Here is a 19,498-nt window from a genome sequence, read left to right on the forward strand (position 1 = left end):
TGCTGCAAACACCTGCCTGGGTCGAGGATTTTTTGGGGCTCAGCTCAGAGTTTAGAGCAGCAACAAAAATCCAGGACCCTCTGCATAATGTCAGCATAAATCATGGGATCTTCTCCACGGGATGGAAAAAAACATGGGATGGTTTGGGTTGGAAGGAACCTTAAAGCTCATCTCCATCCCCTGACCATGGGCAGGGACACCTTCCACCAGCCCAGGCTGCTCCAAGCCCTGCCCAACCCGCCCTTGGACACTTCCAGGGGTGGGTGAGAGGCCACAACCTGTTGGGAATGTTTCTCCTTACAAAAGGGAAAGTGAGATTGGCGTTTGCAAACAACTCCCCAGGGAAGGAGCACCGCTGAGCACATCATCTCATGCCTGTCCCAGCACAGCACCAAACAAACCCCAGCTGCTCCAAGAGGACCCTGCACGGATCTCTGAGTCGCAGCTCCAAAAATCCCGGTTTTTATAGGAAGATGAAAGCAAGGAGCGACACAGGTTTCCTGCAATTCCTGGCTGTTGCATCACCACGGAGATAACGACCCTGCAGGAGCCTGGGGAAGGGGATGGTGCAGCTGTGTAAACTGCGTGTGGGCTAAAGCATCCCCGGGCTGCAGCCTCATCCCAACGCTTCCAAAGCAAAATAAAACCTCTCTGGAGGCAGCGGCGTTTCTCAGGAACATGAAACCCGGAACGAGCCAAGGAGTTCTTCTCATCAAAGCAGGAAAAGAGAAAAATCCATCCTCACCTCCATCCCTGAGCGGCCCGGAGACCAAGATCCATCCCTCTGGAATGAGGTGGGATTTGTTTAAATGGCTGTAATTAAAGCTGTCCAATCACATAAATGCACCTACTCGTTTAACTTGGCAGGACACAGCCGATTGGAATATGCAAATTATTTTATAAAAAACCTCAACACAAGGCACAGGTTTCCCAGGGAAGCTGTGGCCGCTCCATCCCTGGAAGTGTCCAAGACCAGGCTGGATGAGGTTTGGAGCAAACCTGGCATAGTGGAAGGTGTTGGAAGGTTGGAATTGGATGGGCTTTAAAAGTCCCTTCCAACCCAAATCATTCCAGGAAAGCCATGCCAGGAACCCACATTAAGAGCATAATCCAAACTGCTCTGACAGCCAGTGATGCCAGAGGGAAGATGAAGGAGCAGGGGTGGGAAGCAGACTCCTTTCAGCCAGGAAAAATCACTTTACCAGCAGCAAAATCCTCCCCTGACTCCAAGAACACCACACCAAAGGCAGCATCCCACTGCAGCCCCTTCCACTCCTGGAACGGGCACATTCTGTCTTCACACGTCCATCTCCGACACCAATAAAGGATTTTCTTCATAACAAATGTATTAAAAATCATCTTTAAAAGAAGTTTCTCATCTGCCATCTGTTTCCTGTTAGGCTGTTCTGATTTCATCTTCTTTTTTTTTTTATTTTTTTTTTTTTTATTTTTTTGCAATGGAATAGAAAACATTATTTAAGATCCTGTCATCTTGCTGGTGGGAGGAGAGATCTCAAATCCCAAATCCCAAATCCCACTGCTGTCACCCTGCTGAACAGCAAAGGCTTGGGGACAGCCAAGAGCTGGGAAGGTACAAAGGGACCAGTTCAGATAAGGACTAAGGGACAGAAAATGGAATTAAACTCGGAAGACCTTCCCCATCTCTTCAAACCATCGCACTGAAACTGCAGAAATTCACAGATATTTAAAGACATTTGACACATTTTAGTGGGCGAGCCTTTGGCTTGGGCACAGGAACAAGTGGTGATGGTTTTACTCAGCTTCAGCAGCTACACCTAAACCTAAATAAATAATTATCCCTGGAAACACAGCGCCAGAACATGGTGAGGAACATGACATGGACACCAGGAACATCTCTGGATTGCAGCTGCTCTGGCTCTCCTCAGACAGAAATGTTTTATGCCCTCACTCACATGTGCAACACATCCTTTATCTCCCAGCCTGGAGCTGAATCCTAAATCCCATCTGGGAAGTGCAGATGTTGGAAGCTCCAGCTCAGATCATTTCACTGCCAGCATCGATCTCCCCCACCCTGCCCAAGCACCTGGAAGTTCTGCTGCAGGACACAAAGCTTCTGGAGCACGGAGGAAAATTTGCAAAAATCAGGTGAAAAATCCAAACAGGGAGAAAAACCCGAGCGCCTCGAGCTGCCCCAGAGCCCAGGGAATGAAGCCTCCCTGTCAGCCACGTCATTCCATGAGCTCTGGAAGCTGCTCCTGGAGAGGGAAGAGCAGACAGGGAGCAGAAAGAGAGGCCTGAGAGCCCCTGGAAAGCTGTGAGGAGGCCAACACGCCAGCACTGGGTGATTTTCCACTGAATTTAAGCAAACCTTGCAGTTTAAGGATCCGGCTGGTGATTCTGGAGTCAGCGCTCAGCAATATTCCCAGTATTCCCAATCCCACCAGACCGTGCCACCAGCACTGGGCCAGCCTGGCACGCGTGGCAGGAACCTGAAACTGCTGGAATTCATCCCTGCAGCCCTAAAACCATCCCGAGCTCCTGGATGGCCAAAACCACTGCAGCTCCTGCTGGCTTCCCAAACCCCAGCCAGGAGTGAAAACCAATCCCCACCTTCCTGCTGCACTTTTCCAGCCATGGAAGCTCTTCCCACCCCACCTGGGGGCCTCCTGTGAAAATCTGATTTCACGGCTGGGTGTCAGATCTCCCTCTCAGGTTGAACAGCAGAGCCAGGAGCAGCAGCAAAGGTGAGGTGAGAACCATCCCAGGCTGGGACAGGGTAAGCAGAGACACCCCAAACCCTGCTCCACAGAGAAGCTGCCCCTTCCGAGCCAACCAACAGCAGGAACTCCGTGAATCCAGGGCTGCCAGAGCCCCAAAGAACCAAGTTTGAGTCCTAATTTTCAAAAGCCCCAAGGGCAGGGCTGTGGGATGCCTCCAAAGCCTTGTGCCAGCGGGATGAGTGATGGTGAAGGAGCCCAGCTCCGGGCTGCTCTGCCTGCTGCAGTCACTGCTGCTCCCCTCTCCAATTAATCAAGTTCCCATACTGATTAACAGCGTGATTCATGGCTCTCGTTAGGAGCATTCTGGAACAAACAAGGCTGTATTTCAAGGCCACTGGCTTAATGGTTAAAATAAATACCTTCCAAATTTCTATTTTCAAGTAGCTGAACCTTTTCCACCTTTACAACTAATTCAGACTTCCTTCAAATTATTTTTCTAAGTAATATAACAATTTGTTTTTCATTAGAGCTTGTCAAAGCCGGACTGGGGTTTATTTTGAGAGAAACCAGCGCTCTCCAGAAACTGTTTAGTACAATCTGAATGACGCCCAAAGGGGTTATTGCAGCCACAATCAAAATAGAGTTTACAGCACTGGCTTGGGGTGACACTTTATTTAATGATTTCAAAAAAAAAAAAAAAAAAAAAAAAGGAGGAAAAAAAACAAAAAAAGAAGAGGAAAAAAAACCCCCAGCGCCCTGAATCAGGAGCTAATTAAATGCACTCCTATGGCTCCCAGTGTGTTTCTCAGTCCTTCTGACTACTGCAGAATGCAAGGACTTAACTTGTTGCTAACTAATCCCAGACCCCATTATGGGAGCAGTGTTATTTACTGGTTTGGGGTGGTATGTGCTGCTATTCCCGTGTCTGGCACAGCAGATCCTATCGAGCTGGATGTGAAATCAAATATCAGAGTGATTAAACAGTTTGGGTTCTGCCTGCTTAACTCAGAATGTTTCTTGTAGGGGAGGGTGTAGAGCTCAGCAGTTAATTTAAGGGGGCTTAAATGTAACAGAAAATCTGCCCTGTAACTGCTTTGATTTCACATTCCTTTTGTTTTGCTGTGGGGAAAAGCTGAGCTGGAGCAGGGCCAGGGTCGAGGGAGGGGATTTGGGGGATCCAGGAGGGAGTGAGGGGCAGGGACACCCCATCCACCCTCACCCAGCACCAGGGCTGGGGATCAACCCCCATAATCCAAATCCAACATTCCCAAAGAACCTCTGAATCTCTCTCCCTGCACCTTCACACCCCACGAGATTTAAAAATCCAAAGCAGATTTTTCAACAACTGAACTGCACAACTCTTTTTCCGTGGGCCCATTCCTGCAGTCGTGCTCTGCTGCTCATTTTCCTGGGATTCTCTGTTTGTTGTTTCTTTCTAAACCACAACAAAACCAGCGAGGTTTGGGCTCTGGGGAAGGCTGAATTTCCTCTGTTCTCGCAGGGGAGCCCCTGCCCAGCCCAGGCAGTGACACCCACCCAGGTGGGCTGGGGGGACCACGCTCCCCAGCATCCTCAGGGATTTATAAAATGCAGGAAAGCGACTTTTTACGGGGACATGGAGTGATAGAACAAGGGATTTAAAGTGAAATAAAGGAGATTTACGTTGGATATCAGGGAGAAATTCTTCCCTGGGAGGGAGGTGAGGCCCTGGCACAGATTCCCAGAGCAGCTGTGGTTGCCCCTGGATCCCTGGCAGTGCCCAAGGCCAGGCTGGATGGGGCTGGGAGCAGCCTGGGACACTGGAAGGTGTCCCTGCCATGGCAGGAGGTGGCACTGAATGAGCTTGAGTTTTCTTCCACCCCAACCCATTCTGGGATTGTGTAAACTGTAGAACAATCCCTGAATTTTCTCCACCCTCCAGTGAGCTGGGCTTTATTCTCACACAGCTTAACAACGCTACTCTGCATCCTCACACAGAAAAACAGAAAAAAACAGAAAAAAACCAGAAAAACACCTCCTCGAGCAGTGCCCGTGTCCTGCGAGTGCCCAATTAAAACCTAACGAGGGGCCTGATCCTCCTGCCACGAGCCTGGCACTGGTGTAACCCCGCTAATCCTGCTGGAGACACCCCTGATTTACACCAGAGAACAAACCCCAGCTCGGATCTGACAAGTGAAAACAAACACTGGATTCAGACACTTTCTGCGGGGAGGGGGTGCTGGTTAATTTTTGTTCCCTCTCTCCAGGCTGCTGCTGTGACCTCTGCTACCTCCTAAGTCAGCAACACAATCTCTTGCAGCTGTGGCACTGCAGCAGCCTGATTTAATTTGTGTGTGTGTGGCTGCAGGGGCAGCTCATCCCTCCAGCATCTCGTGGTGTGGCAGAGGCAGTGCTGGGACAACGGGGGGGGGGGGGGGATTCTATCCTCCCCTCCCCAAAACAAAACAAAACAAAAAAAAAAAAAAAAAGAGAGGGGAAAGCCCCATTTGGCCTCCCCTGCCTTCCTGGAGAGATGGGAACAAAATCAACCAGAGGGAAACGTCCGTTTCCATCAACGTTTTTAAGAGGTTGGGGTTTGGCCAAGCCAAGGAGGAAAAAAAAAAAAAAAGAAAAAAAAATTTAAAAGCCAGAAAATATCTGTTCAACAACTGTTTTGTGCCTGAAATGAAGCAAAAAAAGGGGGGTGAAAATTACTTTGCTGCTGCTCTCCTGCACATTCGCAGCTCCCAGGGGCTGCGTGTCCCTGGTGCAGTGCCCAGCTGGGCAGGGCAGTGCTGGCAGCTCGTTTTCCAAGGGAACAGAGCTGGAGGTTTGTGCCACATCCCCCTCGGGGTCCCTCTCCCAGCAGGTCCTCCCTTCCCTCTCCAGCTCCCAAAGTCCCCGACTGCTCCTCGGGGCTCCCTTTGCAGGGCTCTGAACCCTGGAGGGGTTTTGGATGTGGAGGTTTCATCTCTGCCCTCTGCAGGGCTGGGACTGTGCCTCGCTCTGGGCACTGTCACCCCTGTGCTCCTACCACTGTCACCCCTCTGCTCCTGCCACTGTCACCCCTGTGCTCCTGTCACTGTCACCCCTCTGCTCCTGTCACTGTCACCCCTGTGTTCCTGCCACTGTCACCCCTCTGCTCCTGTCACTGTCACCCCTCTGCTCCTGCCACTGTCACCCCTGTGCTCCTGTCACTGTCACCCCTCTGCTCCTGTCACTGTCACCCCTGTGCTCCTGCCACTGTCACCCCTCTGCTCCTGCCACTGTCACCCCTCTGCTCCTGTCACTGTCACCCCTGTGCTCCTGTCACTGTCACCCCTGTGCTCCTGCCACTGTCACCCCTCTGCTCCTGTCACTGTCACCCCTGTGTTCCTGTCACTGTCACCCCTGTGCTCCTGCCACTGTCACCCCTGTGCTCCTGTCACTGTCACCCCTGTGCTCCTGCCACTGTCACCCCTGTGCTCCTGTCACTGTCACCCCTGTGCTCCTGTCACTGTCACCCCTGTGCCCTGGAGATGGCTCCTGCTGAAAACCACCCCGGGACTGTCTCAGGGCAGACCCTGCCACACCAACATTCAGGATCTGGAGGGAGGGGAAATGTTCCCCAGGCTCCACTCCAGCTCCTCCAGGGAATTCTGTCCCCGTGTCTGCCCTGGGGGCTGAGCTCACCCAGGACCTCTCCAGCCACGAGGATGCTCCGTGCTGGAGGACACGCCAGGAGCTTCCAGGGGCCACGGGAAGGAGTCAGGCTCCACAAATCCATCCAGATCTGACGGGATTTTAAAACTCTCCCCAGATTGTGACTTTATGGCTGTGACTGGGAATCAAAGCGGTGGCCCTGCCTTCCCAACAGCACCAGCCATGGAATTTCCATTCTGTAGATTCATTTATGGATTTCACCTTTGTGATCCTGCAGCTCCGTCACACCTGGCACTGCCAAATCCACCCCAGCCCCTTCCCTCCCTCGCCCCCAGCACTACCTGCCAGCTCTGAGGGGCAAGGTGGCTTTTTCCTGTCTATTTTTTGGCTTCCCTCTCGCTTCCCCTCATCAACTCATTTGCCAAGCAGTGTAATTTTACTGCCTGGCTTCCAAGGAGCCAAGAAATACATTTGGTGTGAGCTGGGAGTTAGACAGCGTGAAAAACACAGAGCTTCAGGATTTGGAGGAGGAAGATGCAGGGTTTGGAGGAGGAAGATGCAGGGAGCAGCAAAATCCTCACCAAACTGAAGGATTTGCCTTCCCCAAGAGCACTTCCAACCTCCCACACCCCACAAACTCCTCGGGGTGTGGGCAGGCTCTGCCCTGCTGCTTCTACAGAACCAAGAATAAGAGTCCAAACCTCACCTGGGGTCCCCAAGACCTTCCAAGATATCTTTTGCCCCCCTCCATGTACTGGCAGCCCTGTTTTTAATTTGATTTCTCCTGAATATTGGGGTGTTTCAGATCCAGGTGTGCATTTCTGAGGCCCAGACCCCACCTCTGCTACAAAATCCAGCAAATCACAGAATTGTTAAGACTGGAAAAGCTCTTCAACACCATCAAATCCAAACATCGACCACCACATTCAGCACTGAACCATGCCCTGAAGTGTCACATCCACAGGTTTTTTAACATTTCCAGGGATCATTTATTCCCGGCAAACACAGTTGGCACGGGAATGGCGGGGTTTGACCTGAGCTCACAAACACAACGTGGCAAAAACCCCAAAAGCTGAGGGGCAGGGAAGCACGGCAGGAGGGAACACTCCTGGCCAGGAGCAGCAGCACCGAGCCCTTCGTGGATTTGCTGGGATTGGGCTCATCCCAAGGGTCTCTGTGGCTCCTCCAGGGGGGAATCAAGGTGCTGGCAGCGCTCCGGTGTCCATCAAAGCCACCCTAAATCCCACCTGGGTCCCACCAGACACCAAACCCCAACAGGAACCTGCTGTGCACGTCCAGGATGGCAGCAAGGAGGAGCTCCCAGCTCTCCTGGGATAACTCCAGGCAGGAATCCCAACCCCACAGGAATCCCCTGGTGGACACCCATCCATCCTCAGGCTGCTGAGCACCTCCTCTCTGACGTTTCCACCCTCTCTAAGCTTTTTTCCTTACAAACATGAAGCAGGCAAGAAGAATAAGTTCACACTTGGAAAAAAAACAACCCAACCACTTTCCTCCTTTAAAGCCCAACTTTTTTTGGGTTCCTGACAAAGCAATATTCTCCAGGCCAGTTGGAATCTGGAAAAATACACTCACTCAACCTCGCCACCATGACTCCAATAACAATTATAAAATGTCCAATAAAACTTGTCTGTAATGTCAATTCAAATCTTGAAAAGCAGAATTAAGTGGTATATCAACATTAAACTTTATTGCTTCCTTTGCAGAGCACAAGGACTGTCAATAAAAGTCATTCTGAATGAAGAAAAGGGCAGTAAATATTAAATAAACAGGTTTTTGTTGAAATGCTATAAATGCACCAGAGCTGCCTCTTACACTGGGACCCTTTTTTGCCTTCGCAGACTCCCCTCGTGATCGAAATAAATCAGTAATTGCCAGCTATCAATAAAGGGCCAATTAAAGGGGGCTTGATGGCTGCATTTACTCGCTGTCATTAGGACATTTATGGGGTGGGCTCGGCTGTTCCAGCTCCCCTGGCTCTCCCCGAGTTCCCCCAGGGCCCTGCTGCTCGTTAGGGAGGAGCAGGAATGAGTTGGAGGTTCCTGGTTGGGATGGAGAAAACCCCGAGGAGAGAAGGGGATGAGAGGGGAGAATTGAGCATGGAATGGGCTGGGAGGAACCTTCAAGATCATCTTGTTCCAACCCCCCCCTCCCCGGGGACACTTTCCACCATCCCAGGTGTCAGAATTTTGAGATTTGGAAGTTTGGAAGTTTTTGCGGTGGTTGGGTGGGGATTTTTAGAGGAATTGCTGCTTTTAGCTTGAGGTCTTAGAGGAGGATTCTGGAGCTAAAAAATGGAATTAAAATCACTGGTGTGTAGTTGAAATGAAGGTGTGTGATGTCACATGGGAAAGAGTTTGAAATTTGGGGTTTTAGAATATAGGAATAGGTATGGAACAAAACGGAGGTTTTAGAGCAGAAGTTTTTCTTCCTCCTTGTTCTTCTTCTGAAGTTTAGATAATATTTCTTAAGTGAATAAAAAATGTCACACTGCAGGTCACGAGTGTTCAGTCATTGAGTCAAAAGTATAAATAATGTAAGTGTTAACTCTTAATTAGACTGTTTAGCTTTAAAAGAACCTTGTAATGAGCGAGATACATCAAGAATTTCTTCACTTTTAGCTCACAGAATCTCAGAATCACTGGGTTGGAATCAATCACAGAATCAATCACAGAATCAGTCACAGAATCACACAATCACACAATCAATCACAGAATCAAAGAACCAATCACAGAATCAAAGAATCAATCACAGAATCACAGAATCAATTACACAATCAATCACAGAATCAATCACACAATCACAGCATCACAAAATCACACAGTCACAGAATCTCAGAATCACTGGGTTGGAATCAGAATCACAGAATTAATCACAGAATCACACAATCAATCACAGAATCAAAGAATCAACCACAGAATCACAGAATCAACCACACAATCACAGAATCAGTCACACAATCAATCAGACAATCAATCACAGAATCAATCAGACAATCAATCACAGAATCAATCACACAATCAATCACAGAATCAATCACAGAGTCAATCACACAATCAATCACACAATCAATCACACAATCAATCACAGAGTCAATCACACAATCAATCACACAATCAATCACACAATCAATCACAGAGTCAATCACACAATCAATCACACAATCAATCACACAATCAATCACAGAGTCAATCACACAATCAATCACACAATCAATCACACAATCAATCACAGAATCAATCACAGAGTCAATCACACAATGAATCACAAAATCTCAGAATCCCTGGGATGGAAGAGACCTCCAAGCCCATCGAGTCCAGCCCAGCCCCAACACCTCACCCAAACCACAGCACCCAGTGCCACATCCAGTCTTCTCTAAACCCATCCAGGGATGGGGACTCCACCACCTCCCTGGGCACACAATTCCAGTGCTTGACCACTCTTCCCATAATCAACGTTTTCCCGACGCCCAAGCTACATTTCCCTTGAGGCCGTGTCCTCTGGTTGTGTCAGTGCTGCCTGGAGCAGGAGACCAACCCCAGCTGAGCACAGGCACCTTTCAGGGAGCTGGAAGAGTGATCAAATCAGCCCCGAGTCTCCTTTTCCCCAGGATGAACAACCCCAGCTCCCTGGCAGGGTCTGTGCTGCAGTGAGGCAGGAGCAGCTCACCTGGAAGAGGATCTGCAGGAGCCCGTGCAGGATGCTCATCCTCCTGCCCAGCAGAAGGAAGAAGGGCACCACCAGCTCGATGAAGTGGTTCACCAAGGTCTCGAAGCGATGGAACCACCACGGAGAGCGGTGCATGAAGTACGAGATGGGGTTGGGCACCGGCTGAGTCTGCAATAGCAAAGGGAAAAAAAAAAACAAAAAAAGGGAATTAATTCCCCTCCAAAACTTGGTGCGGTAGCTCGGATTTTCCAAAATCGTAATTGGTCTAATCGTAATCGATCGTAATTTTCTAATTGTAATTGAACGAAACTCGAAAATGAAACTTGAGGGAAAATGGAAATTGAAGTTAGTTGTGGCACAGGGTGCAGAAGAACAGCGTGTTCAGTGTGAAAATGTTCTGCAAAGGAGCTTGCCTGGGTTCACCACCACCCGTGGTTTTTGACACACATCTTGCTGGTTGTTAAAGCTGGAAACCTTCGAAATCTTGCTTTAAAAATGAAATAAATCAAGTCTCAGAGTTACAAAGTTATGGAGTTCTGGCTTTACTCTTTATTCTCCTCCTCATGTGAACCGTCCTTCACCTCTGGGAACTTGTCTCTTTGCAGAGAAAATTACTTTATTCGAGTTTTTTCATGCATCTTTACGACTCATCTCTTAAAAACCAAAGGTTTTAATTTTTGTCATCATAACCAAACCCCATCTTAAATTAACCCAGCTATTACTGAACACTGAAATCTTACACTTAGATCATATTTTAAACTGAGTGAGGATCCTCAGAGCAACGGAGCAGATCCAGAAACTGAGCCCAAGATTTGCTCAGGGTCAGGCCTTGGGTCAAACAGAGCCAGGAATGGAAACCAGATTTCAAAACCTCGGAGATCTGCTTTCAAAATGTTTAAAATTCAAATAAAAGTGGTGGTGGAGCTGCTTTCCAAGATGGTAATTTGGGAGAGGAAAGTGTAATTCCTCTAAACATGTTATATTGGTTAAGGTATTTACATACTGGCCTTGGGACAATATTATTCTTTTGTCAGCCTGAAATTTTTTGACGCTGGGAGATTTTTTTTCCATCCAGGAGAAGAAAACAGCAAATTTTTCAAAGGGAACAACCCCAAAATTCTGATATGTTAATAAGTGCCGCCCTAAGAAATCCCACAGCCGGAGCAAGAAGAATAAATGTGAATTTGTCTGACAGGCTCGAATTCCCCGGTATTGTTTTAAAACTTCAACAGCAACCAAAAAAAAAAAAGAGAGAGGTCGAAAACACGAACGTTAACTGAAGGAGACACAACACATCTTTAAATTATTTGTAGTTAAACCCAAAATACAAACAAAACAGGGCAAATCCTGCAGGATGCATGGCAGCCAAGCACGCTCCCGCTGCCAAATCCCACAACTGTTGTAATTCCTTATTAGCAAAGCTGGGATTAATAAAGCCTGGCCTGCTTTGGGGGCTGCTGTGGCCCCTCAGGACAGGAGACCGCATCCTTCCTTCCCGGATGGAGCCGGGCTGGGGTCAGGGAGCTCTGCCAAGGCCACTCCGGCCGGGCCGGGGGGTCAGGGCAGCCCCAGGTGTCCCCCGGGGTCCTTCCCCCTGCCAGGACCTGCTCCCAGTTAATCCCGTGTTGGGATCCTCGCAGCGTTCCCAAAGGGGTTGCTCAGGTCCCAAATTACTGAGGAATGGTTTTATCCTTCCAAGCAGGCAGGTCGGTCCTTTTTATCATCATCATTATCATCATCATCATCATCATCATCATTATCATTATCATCATCATCATTATAATTATCGTTATCGTCATCATCGTCGTCATCGTCATTGTCATCGTCAGCATCATATTTGTCATTATCTTTATCATATTTATATTTATCTTTATCATATTTATATTTATCTTTATCATCTTTATCTTTATCTTTTATCATCTTTATCTTTATCTTATCATATTTATCTTTATCTTATCATCTTTATCTTTATCTATCTTTATCTTTACGTTACCGTCATAATTTTCATAATTATCAATCATCACTATCACTATCACTATCACTATTATCATTATTATTTATTGTTGTAATAATAATTAATTGGAAATATAAAAGTAAGTATAATTATAAAACTGTTATTATCTTAATTGTCATTATTATTACCACAATCACTATAATTATTAATGATGTTATAGTAATAATAATATAATATAATATAATATAATATAATATAATATAATATAATATAACATAACATAACATAACATAACATAACATAATATAATATAATATAACATAACAATATATATCATAACATAACATATAATGTAAATTTTATAGCTATAACATATATATATTCTATAATATATAATAATGTATCAACTATAATCACTCTAATTATTGTTTATTAGCATTAACCTATTTAATAATTTAATAATAAAATATATTTAAGCATATTAAAATGCGTAATATTTTTAAAGTATTATTACTTAAATAATGCTAAAAACTAAGTATTATTTAATTGTTTTTAATTTTAACTTTAATTTAAATTTAATTTTATTATTTAATTATTTTTAATTCAAATTTAATTTTAAATTTAATTTCATTATTTTATTATTTTTATTTTAAAATTAATTTATTTAGCCAATCCTGACACAGCCAAGGCATCGATCCAACACCTTGGAATGTTTAGCACTCATGGATGAGGAGACCATGGAGAGCAGGTGGGATTACTAATGGCACACCTATTTTATAATTGTAATGTTAATTGTAATTAATATCATTATAATCACATTGTTACTAATGTAATACAAAAAATACAATTATAATAATAATTAATATCATTAATATGTGCTGATCCCACTTGTTTGAGCTGGGACTGGAGATATTTTCACCCCGAATTGTTTAAGGGCAGGAAGAGAAAATTCCAGCTTGGAATGGCACTGTAGTGGGAGTTCAGGGCTGGAATTCCCAGAGCAGCTGATCCAGGCTGGCCCTGGATCCCTGGATGTGCCCAAGGCCAGGCTGGACATCGGGGCTTGGAGCAGCCTGGGGTGGTGGGAATGGGAATGGGAATGGGGATGGGAATGGGAATGGGGATGGGAATGGGAATGGGGATGGGAATGGGAATGGGAATGGGAATGGGGATGGGGAATGGGAATGGGGATGGGAATGGGGATGGGAATGGGGATGGGAATGGGAATGGGAATGGGGAATGGGGAATGGGAATGGGGATGGGAATGGGAATGGGGATGGGAATGGGGATGGGAATGGGGTACAGACAGGGAATGGGGATGGGAATGGGGATGGGAATGGGAATGGGGATGGGAATGGGGATGGGAATGGGGATGGGAATGGGATGAGCTTTAAGGTCCTTTCCAAGCCAAACCAGTGTGGGATTTGAGGATGAAGCCCAGGATAGTGCAGTGATTCCCATGTCCCAGATATCCTCCGAGAGCTGCAGGGGGAGCAGATGTGTGTGTGTGTGTGTGTGTGTTCCTCCCAATGCCTTCCAGATGTTGCACTGCACATCTGGGAAGGGAGCCCTTCTGAGGCAGGAGCAGCCTGTGAATCACCAGGAGCCTGGAAAACCTCCTGGATTCTTTTTGCGCCCCCGGTCCACCAGAGGCACTCAAAGAGAAAGCACCCAGGGCACCTTGCTGGAATTTTGGAGAGGGAATTTGCCCCACATCTGTTGTTCCAGAGAAATCCTGTCCCATGGAAACGTCCCAGGGCTGTTGGAGGTGTTGGTGTCAGAGCCCAGGAGGAGGGAAAAGCTTCCCAGGCTCTCCTCACCCAGCTTGTCCTGGGGATTTGGAGCTTTGCACTTTGCTTGGTGGCTGTGCTGTGATTTGGGCTGGAAAGGACCTGGAGGATTATTTAATTCCCACTCCCACTATCCCAGGCTGTTCCAAGCCCCGTCCAGCCTGGCCTTGGACACCTCCAGGGATCCAGGGGCAGCCACAGTTTCTCTGGGCACCCTGTGTCAGGGCCTGCCCACCCTCACAGGGAAGGATTTTATCCCAATGTTCCATTTTAATCCATCTTATTCCACCTTCCATCATAAATGAAAGCTTGAAGCCATTCCCTCTTGTCCCTGCACCCCAGCACCTGATGAAAATTCCCTCTCCATCCCTTCATCCTAGGAATCACCCCGGAAGCAGCTGGGAATTCTCCTACATCCAGAACTGTGATTTCCTGACACACACAGACATGGGAAACGATCTCCTGACACACAGCCATGGGAAATGCAGCTCCAAGGCAGATGGAACTAAACAATCCCAAGGTGGATGCACATGGAGAGGGAGCGGAGCCGTGGGCTCAGAGCACCTCTGCCAGACTGCAAATAAAATAAATAAAAAATTTAATTGTTGTAAATAAAAAACAAAACAAAACAAAAAAACAATTAGCAAACCCTGGCTTTGTGTGTCAACACAACATCATAACCCTGGTGGCTCCCTTGCCCCTCCAGCAGCCAGGGAGACACCCTGCTGCAAACGCCTTTGGAAATGGGAGCAGGAAAATGAATTCCGTAATTCACGGGGCAGATTTGTAAGGTGTGAGTGCTGCTGGAGGAATTCTGGGTCGCCAGCTCAGGCCTGTTCCCTGGCTTGGATGGAGCAGGTTTTATGAGGGCTGGTAACAGAGTCTAAAAATACGCACAATAAACTGATTTTTTTTTTCTTCTCTCTACGGGGTCTATGGTTTAATTATGTTCTTAGTGAGAACCATTAAAGTGCTAAGTACCTGAAGACTCCTAATTTACTAAACTGCACCCCACTAAAAGCCAACAGAAGGCCATTATACAGCAGAGTGAGGGCTCTTCTGGGGGGCTGTGAATGCCCACGTCCCTCCTCCCAGCCCCATTATTGCTTTCCAGAAACTCAAGGGAGTATTTAATCCTGGGGTTGGAGAGCCCAGCCCAGCCCAGGGAAAGCTCCAGGGAAACAAATCCCACATTGTCCTCAAACAACCCAGTGCTCAGACAGGGCTGGGACTGGGGCAGACTGGGATGGGGGAAGGTGTCCCTGCTCATGGAACCCATGGAATGGGATGGGATGGGATAAAGGGATGGGATAAAGGGATGGAATGGGATAAAGGGATGGAATGGGATAAAGGGATGGGATGGGATGGGGTGGGATGGGATGGGATGGGATGGGATGGGATGGGATGGGATGGGATGGGATGGGATGGGATGGGATGGGATGGGATGGGATGGGATGTCCTTCCAACCCAAACCATCCTGGGATTCTTTCCTGGGCTCACGGCACAGTTGAGCAGCAGGGGAGTGTGGAGTTGGAGGGTAAGGAATCAGGGGATCATGGAATGGTTTGGGTTGGAAAAGTCCTCTAAGATTGACAAATCCATCCAAGTGCACTTCATGGCAGAGAAATGCTGAAAAACAGAAGGAAATGGAACAACAGCAAATAGGAATAAATAAGGAGAAAAAGCAACTATTTGGTTAAAAAGAACAGAATTCCAGAATGATCCAGGTTGGAAGGGATCTGAAATCTCATCCAGTGCCACCCCTTGCCATGGGACACCTTCCACTATCCCAGGTTGATCCAAGCCTGCCCTTGGACACTTCCAGGGATCCAGGGGCAGCCACAGCTTCTCTGGGCACCCTGTGCCAGTGTCCCACCATCCTCACAGGGAACAATTCCTGCCCAGTATCCCATCCAGCCCAGCTTGAAGCCATTCCTTGTCCTATGGAATGATGGAATATCCTCCCCTTGACCCCACAGGGGTGCAGTGAGCAGGAGCAGCTCTGCAGGCTCCCAAAGCCAGGAGAGAAGGAAAGCCTTTGGCACAGCCAGCCGAGCCTGAGGAGCAGCAGTCCCCTGGAAAAGCAGGCTGAGAGGTTTACTAAATGTTTTCTGGAGTGCTGTGGAAGATCCAGATGAGCTGCAAAGCTCAGCTCTCCAGCTTCCCAAGCGCTGAGCCATGAACTCATCTCCTCGGCTTCAAAGCAAAGCCCTCGCTTCTCCTGTGCTTTGGACCAAAAAATAAAAAGGATTCTCCGTCGTGGAGCGTAATTGGATCAGCGTGGTCCAAGAGGCTGATCCAACAGGTCCAACAGGCTGTTCCTTGCCAGTCCATTCTGCCCCAGATGCTGACCTGGCTGCTCAGGCATCTGCAGATCAAAGCCCCACGTTCCCAAAGCCGACGGGAACGTCTCCCCAGCCCCGTGCTGGGGAGATAAAGGGGGTCACTCCCAGCTGCTGGCAGGTGTGGGCAGATGAGTGCCCTGCCTCAAGCCAGCCTGTTTCAGCTTCTACAGCAACCGAGGATTCCTAAAAAACACCCTGCTTGGAACAGGGGGAGATTCCGGAGCTTCCTCCCCATGGAAGGGCTCCATGCAGGCAGTGACCTTGATTAATGGGCAGGATTTTGCACAATTCTCATGTAGGGGAGGGTTTGGGAAGGAAATGGAGCAGGGAGCTGGTTAGGCTGGGTTTAAACTCAGCAGCACCTTGTGCTGGGGGTATTTTATCTGTAACACTCAAAGCTCCACGTCCATGCTACTGAAATACGACAGCTAAGCAGTTAAAAATAGCCCCTTCAAACCTTTCCAGTTATTAATAAGGTTCCAATCCAAATAAAATCAGAAAGAAAGAAAAAGGTAAAAAAAGTAAAAAAAAAAGCTGGATCTGGCTTGAAATGCACACTGCTCTGACATCCAGCGGGTCACAAGGGGTCGGCTCTTCAGCAGCGCAATATCAAAATAATCAAGCCTCGATAAAGCAATAAAAAGAGAAGTTGCCTGTTGGTCCTTGCTGGGCAGAGCGCCCCTCGCCCAGTCAAAAGGAATATTCAGTCCATAGAAAAACAGACTGGAATCTGCCTGTTTAAGACAGCAGAGCAAGCCAAGGAGATGTGTGTTTGACTCGGTGCCAGCACGGCCATAAAATGTTGGCAATTTAGTAGAGACGTGGTGCCGCGCCACTCTCCCAAAGGACCTAAATAAACTTCAGATGGAGAACATATATTTTTACTTTTTATATATATATATATATATATAAAAATATATAAATATATATATATATATAAATCTGCTGGTTCATTTTTAACTCCTTTCCCTTGCTCGGAGGTTTCTCAGAGCTCCAGCAGGTCCCCGCTCCTCCCAGCTGAGGGAAGGAAAAGTTAAAAAACCCAAAAAAATCCAAGCAGTGATTCACGTCTGGAGGTTGGGTTTCTTAGGGAATGGTGGCTGCAGCCTCCAGAGGGGAAAGGGGGCTTGGGGAGAAGATTCTGCTCTGCAATTTCATGCCTCAGCACTGTAAAATATCCCGGGGAATTCGTTGTTTTCCTGTTGATAATGCTGTAAAGGGGTGGGTGGAGGTGAAACCTCCCTTGCACGCTCAGTTCTACCCAGGGTGAATCACCCCAGGAGGATCTGGGGGACACTGAAGGATGGGGGTTGGAATCCCAACCACCTGGGTGGGTGCTCCTTTTTATTTGCTTTTCCAGCCTGCACCCAGCTCTTGCCTGAGGCCTCCCTCTCCAGGAACAGAGCCCACATTTCCAGGGCCCACAGCATCCCTGTTTATTGACACTGCCCCTCCGTAATGTGCTCTGAGCTGCTCCCGGAATATCCAGTTCATTGGGGATGGATTACAGATTCACCTATTTATTCTGGACATTCTTGGAGAGGTCCTGAGCTAAAATTACACAAGGAACCACTGAACAGTTGAGGCTATTTATTTGTTCAAAACCCCGTTCAAACAGCTGGCGGGGCCTGGGGCAGACGTCTTGGCTCTGGTAGAACCAACTGTGGGTCCTGCCTGCCTTTGGGGTTTGTCAGGACCAGCAGAGATGGGGAAAGTTTGGTTTAGGGAGTGGGACAGGCTGGAAGGTCCATCCATAAGAATCAAGAGAGTGGCAAGAACCTCCAGGATGTCAAGTCCAACGTTTGACCCAGCACCACTATACAGTGAAGAACAACCAGGATTTTAAGAAGGTTCCATCCCAAAGGCAAGGGAGGAGCTGCAATCCCTCTCCAGGTTTGCTGTTTCCATCAGATGGTGCTGTTCTGTCTTACACTCCAGGATTTTCCAACTCAGGTCCCTGGCCCAGAGCTCCCTTTCCCCACGGATCACTCACCAATATTTTAAATTGCCATTTAAGAGCATATTGCAAATGTGATCCTTTAATTGGTCACTGTTATGACTCTCTATTAGAGAAGACAAGTTTTTCCACACAAGGTAAGCCCTGAAAATGTTTAAAAACAACCCAGAGCTGATGTATTTATTATGCATTTCTCCATATATAAATAATTCCATGAAAAGGGGACGTAGTGAGTGGAAACTTCATTTAAAATGTGATCCCAGATGGTGGCAAAGCTCTAAAATTGCAAGGCAACATGTAAAGAAAGATTAACGACCTCAAACAGGCCCAAATTTATGAGGTGAAAGCCCCTGTAATCCTGGAGAAAAATGATACCAAAGCTTCGACCAGACAGCCAGAAAATACCTCTGCTTGCTCCATGTGCCCTCTGCCATCTTACATTTTCCTTTAATACACATTATTTGGGGTTCACTTGGTGTTTTCTCCTGCAGGCCAGAGGTTTTGCTTTGGTTCATGAGCACGGTGAGGGATTTGCCAGCTCCCACCAGGCACCACTGATAAATCAAGGAACAGGAAAGTGATGGGAATAAGCAGTGGATAGGAAGGAAAATGGAGCCAGGACTCCACAGGAAGGTTTGAGCATCACTGCAAGACCCAAAGCTCCCTCCTGGAGTGGGCTGAGGGGAACAGAGCTTAACAATTCCAACATGATCCCCCTGTTCTGCCCAAGCGGGGAACATTCCCAAGGGGAGGATGAAAAAGATTGGAAGATTTCTCCCGAAGGAACGCAGGTCATCCCAGGCCAGCAGCATCTTCCATGCTCTGAATTCCAGCCAGGGCCAGACTGGCTGGCACAGCCCATTCCCCCGGGACCTCTGGCACCTCCAGCATTCCCTGTCCATGCTCCTGCTCACCCCCTGGCCATTCCCACCTCGGCAAGGTCACCTGGACCATTTTATTGCAGCATTTTTCAAGGATTCTCCAACTCTTTCCCCAGAGTTCCTTGCACACTCTGGTGCCTTGAAGGGGCAAAGCTATGGCTTCGGAGAGCAGATGAACAAATTTCTGAACATCTTTCTGAACATTTTTCCAATGGCTACACCGTCCCAGAGATTTACCACTCGAAACCCCAAAAAAACCCCACAGCTGCTCTCCCACAGCCCCCCCATTCCTTCATTCCCCCCCCCCCTTTAAAAAGTCCAGCGCTAAACCCAGTCCCAGTCTCCTTCAGAGGTTTTTTTTATTTTTTTTGGTGTGTGCTCATAAACACGAGCTCAGCACCAGGCCAAGGAACACACGGAGCCCCAGCTCGTGCCTGTGTTTGGATTAGGCAGCTCCGTGGCCTGGACGTTTACAACAGTTGGGTTGGTTCTTTTTTTATTTTTATTTATTTTTTTTTTAATTCTCCCCCCCCCCCCCCCCCCCCCCCTCCACAACTT

The 19,498-nt window shown here is 47.8% G+C and overlaps 1 protein-coding gene across 1 annotated transcript in view; it reads right to left on the minus strand.

Annotated features, from left to right (window-relative positions):
• Positions 1-19,498, minus strand: part of LMF1 (lipase maturation factor 1) — a 147,624-nt gene that overhangs the window by 38,102 nt on the left and 90,024 nt on the right. The window contains exon 6 of the mRNA XM_062503441.1: positions 10,014-10,181. Within this exon, the coding sequence (XP_062359425.1) occupies positions 10,014-10,181 (168 nt within the window). The remainder of the gene's footprint in view (positions 1-10,013; positions 10,182-19,498) is intronic.

Source organism: Cinclus cinclus, chromosome 16, assembly GCF_963662255.1.
Source record: "Cinclus cinclus chromosome 16, bCinCin1.1, whole genome shotgun sequence".
In the NCBI taxonomy this organism is placed as follows: Eukaryota; Metazoa; Chordata; class Aves; order Passeriformes; family Cinclidae; genus Cinclus; species Cinclus cinclus.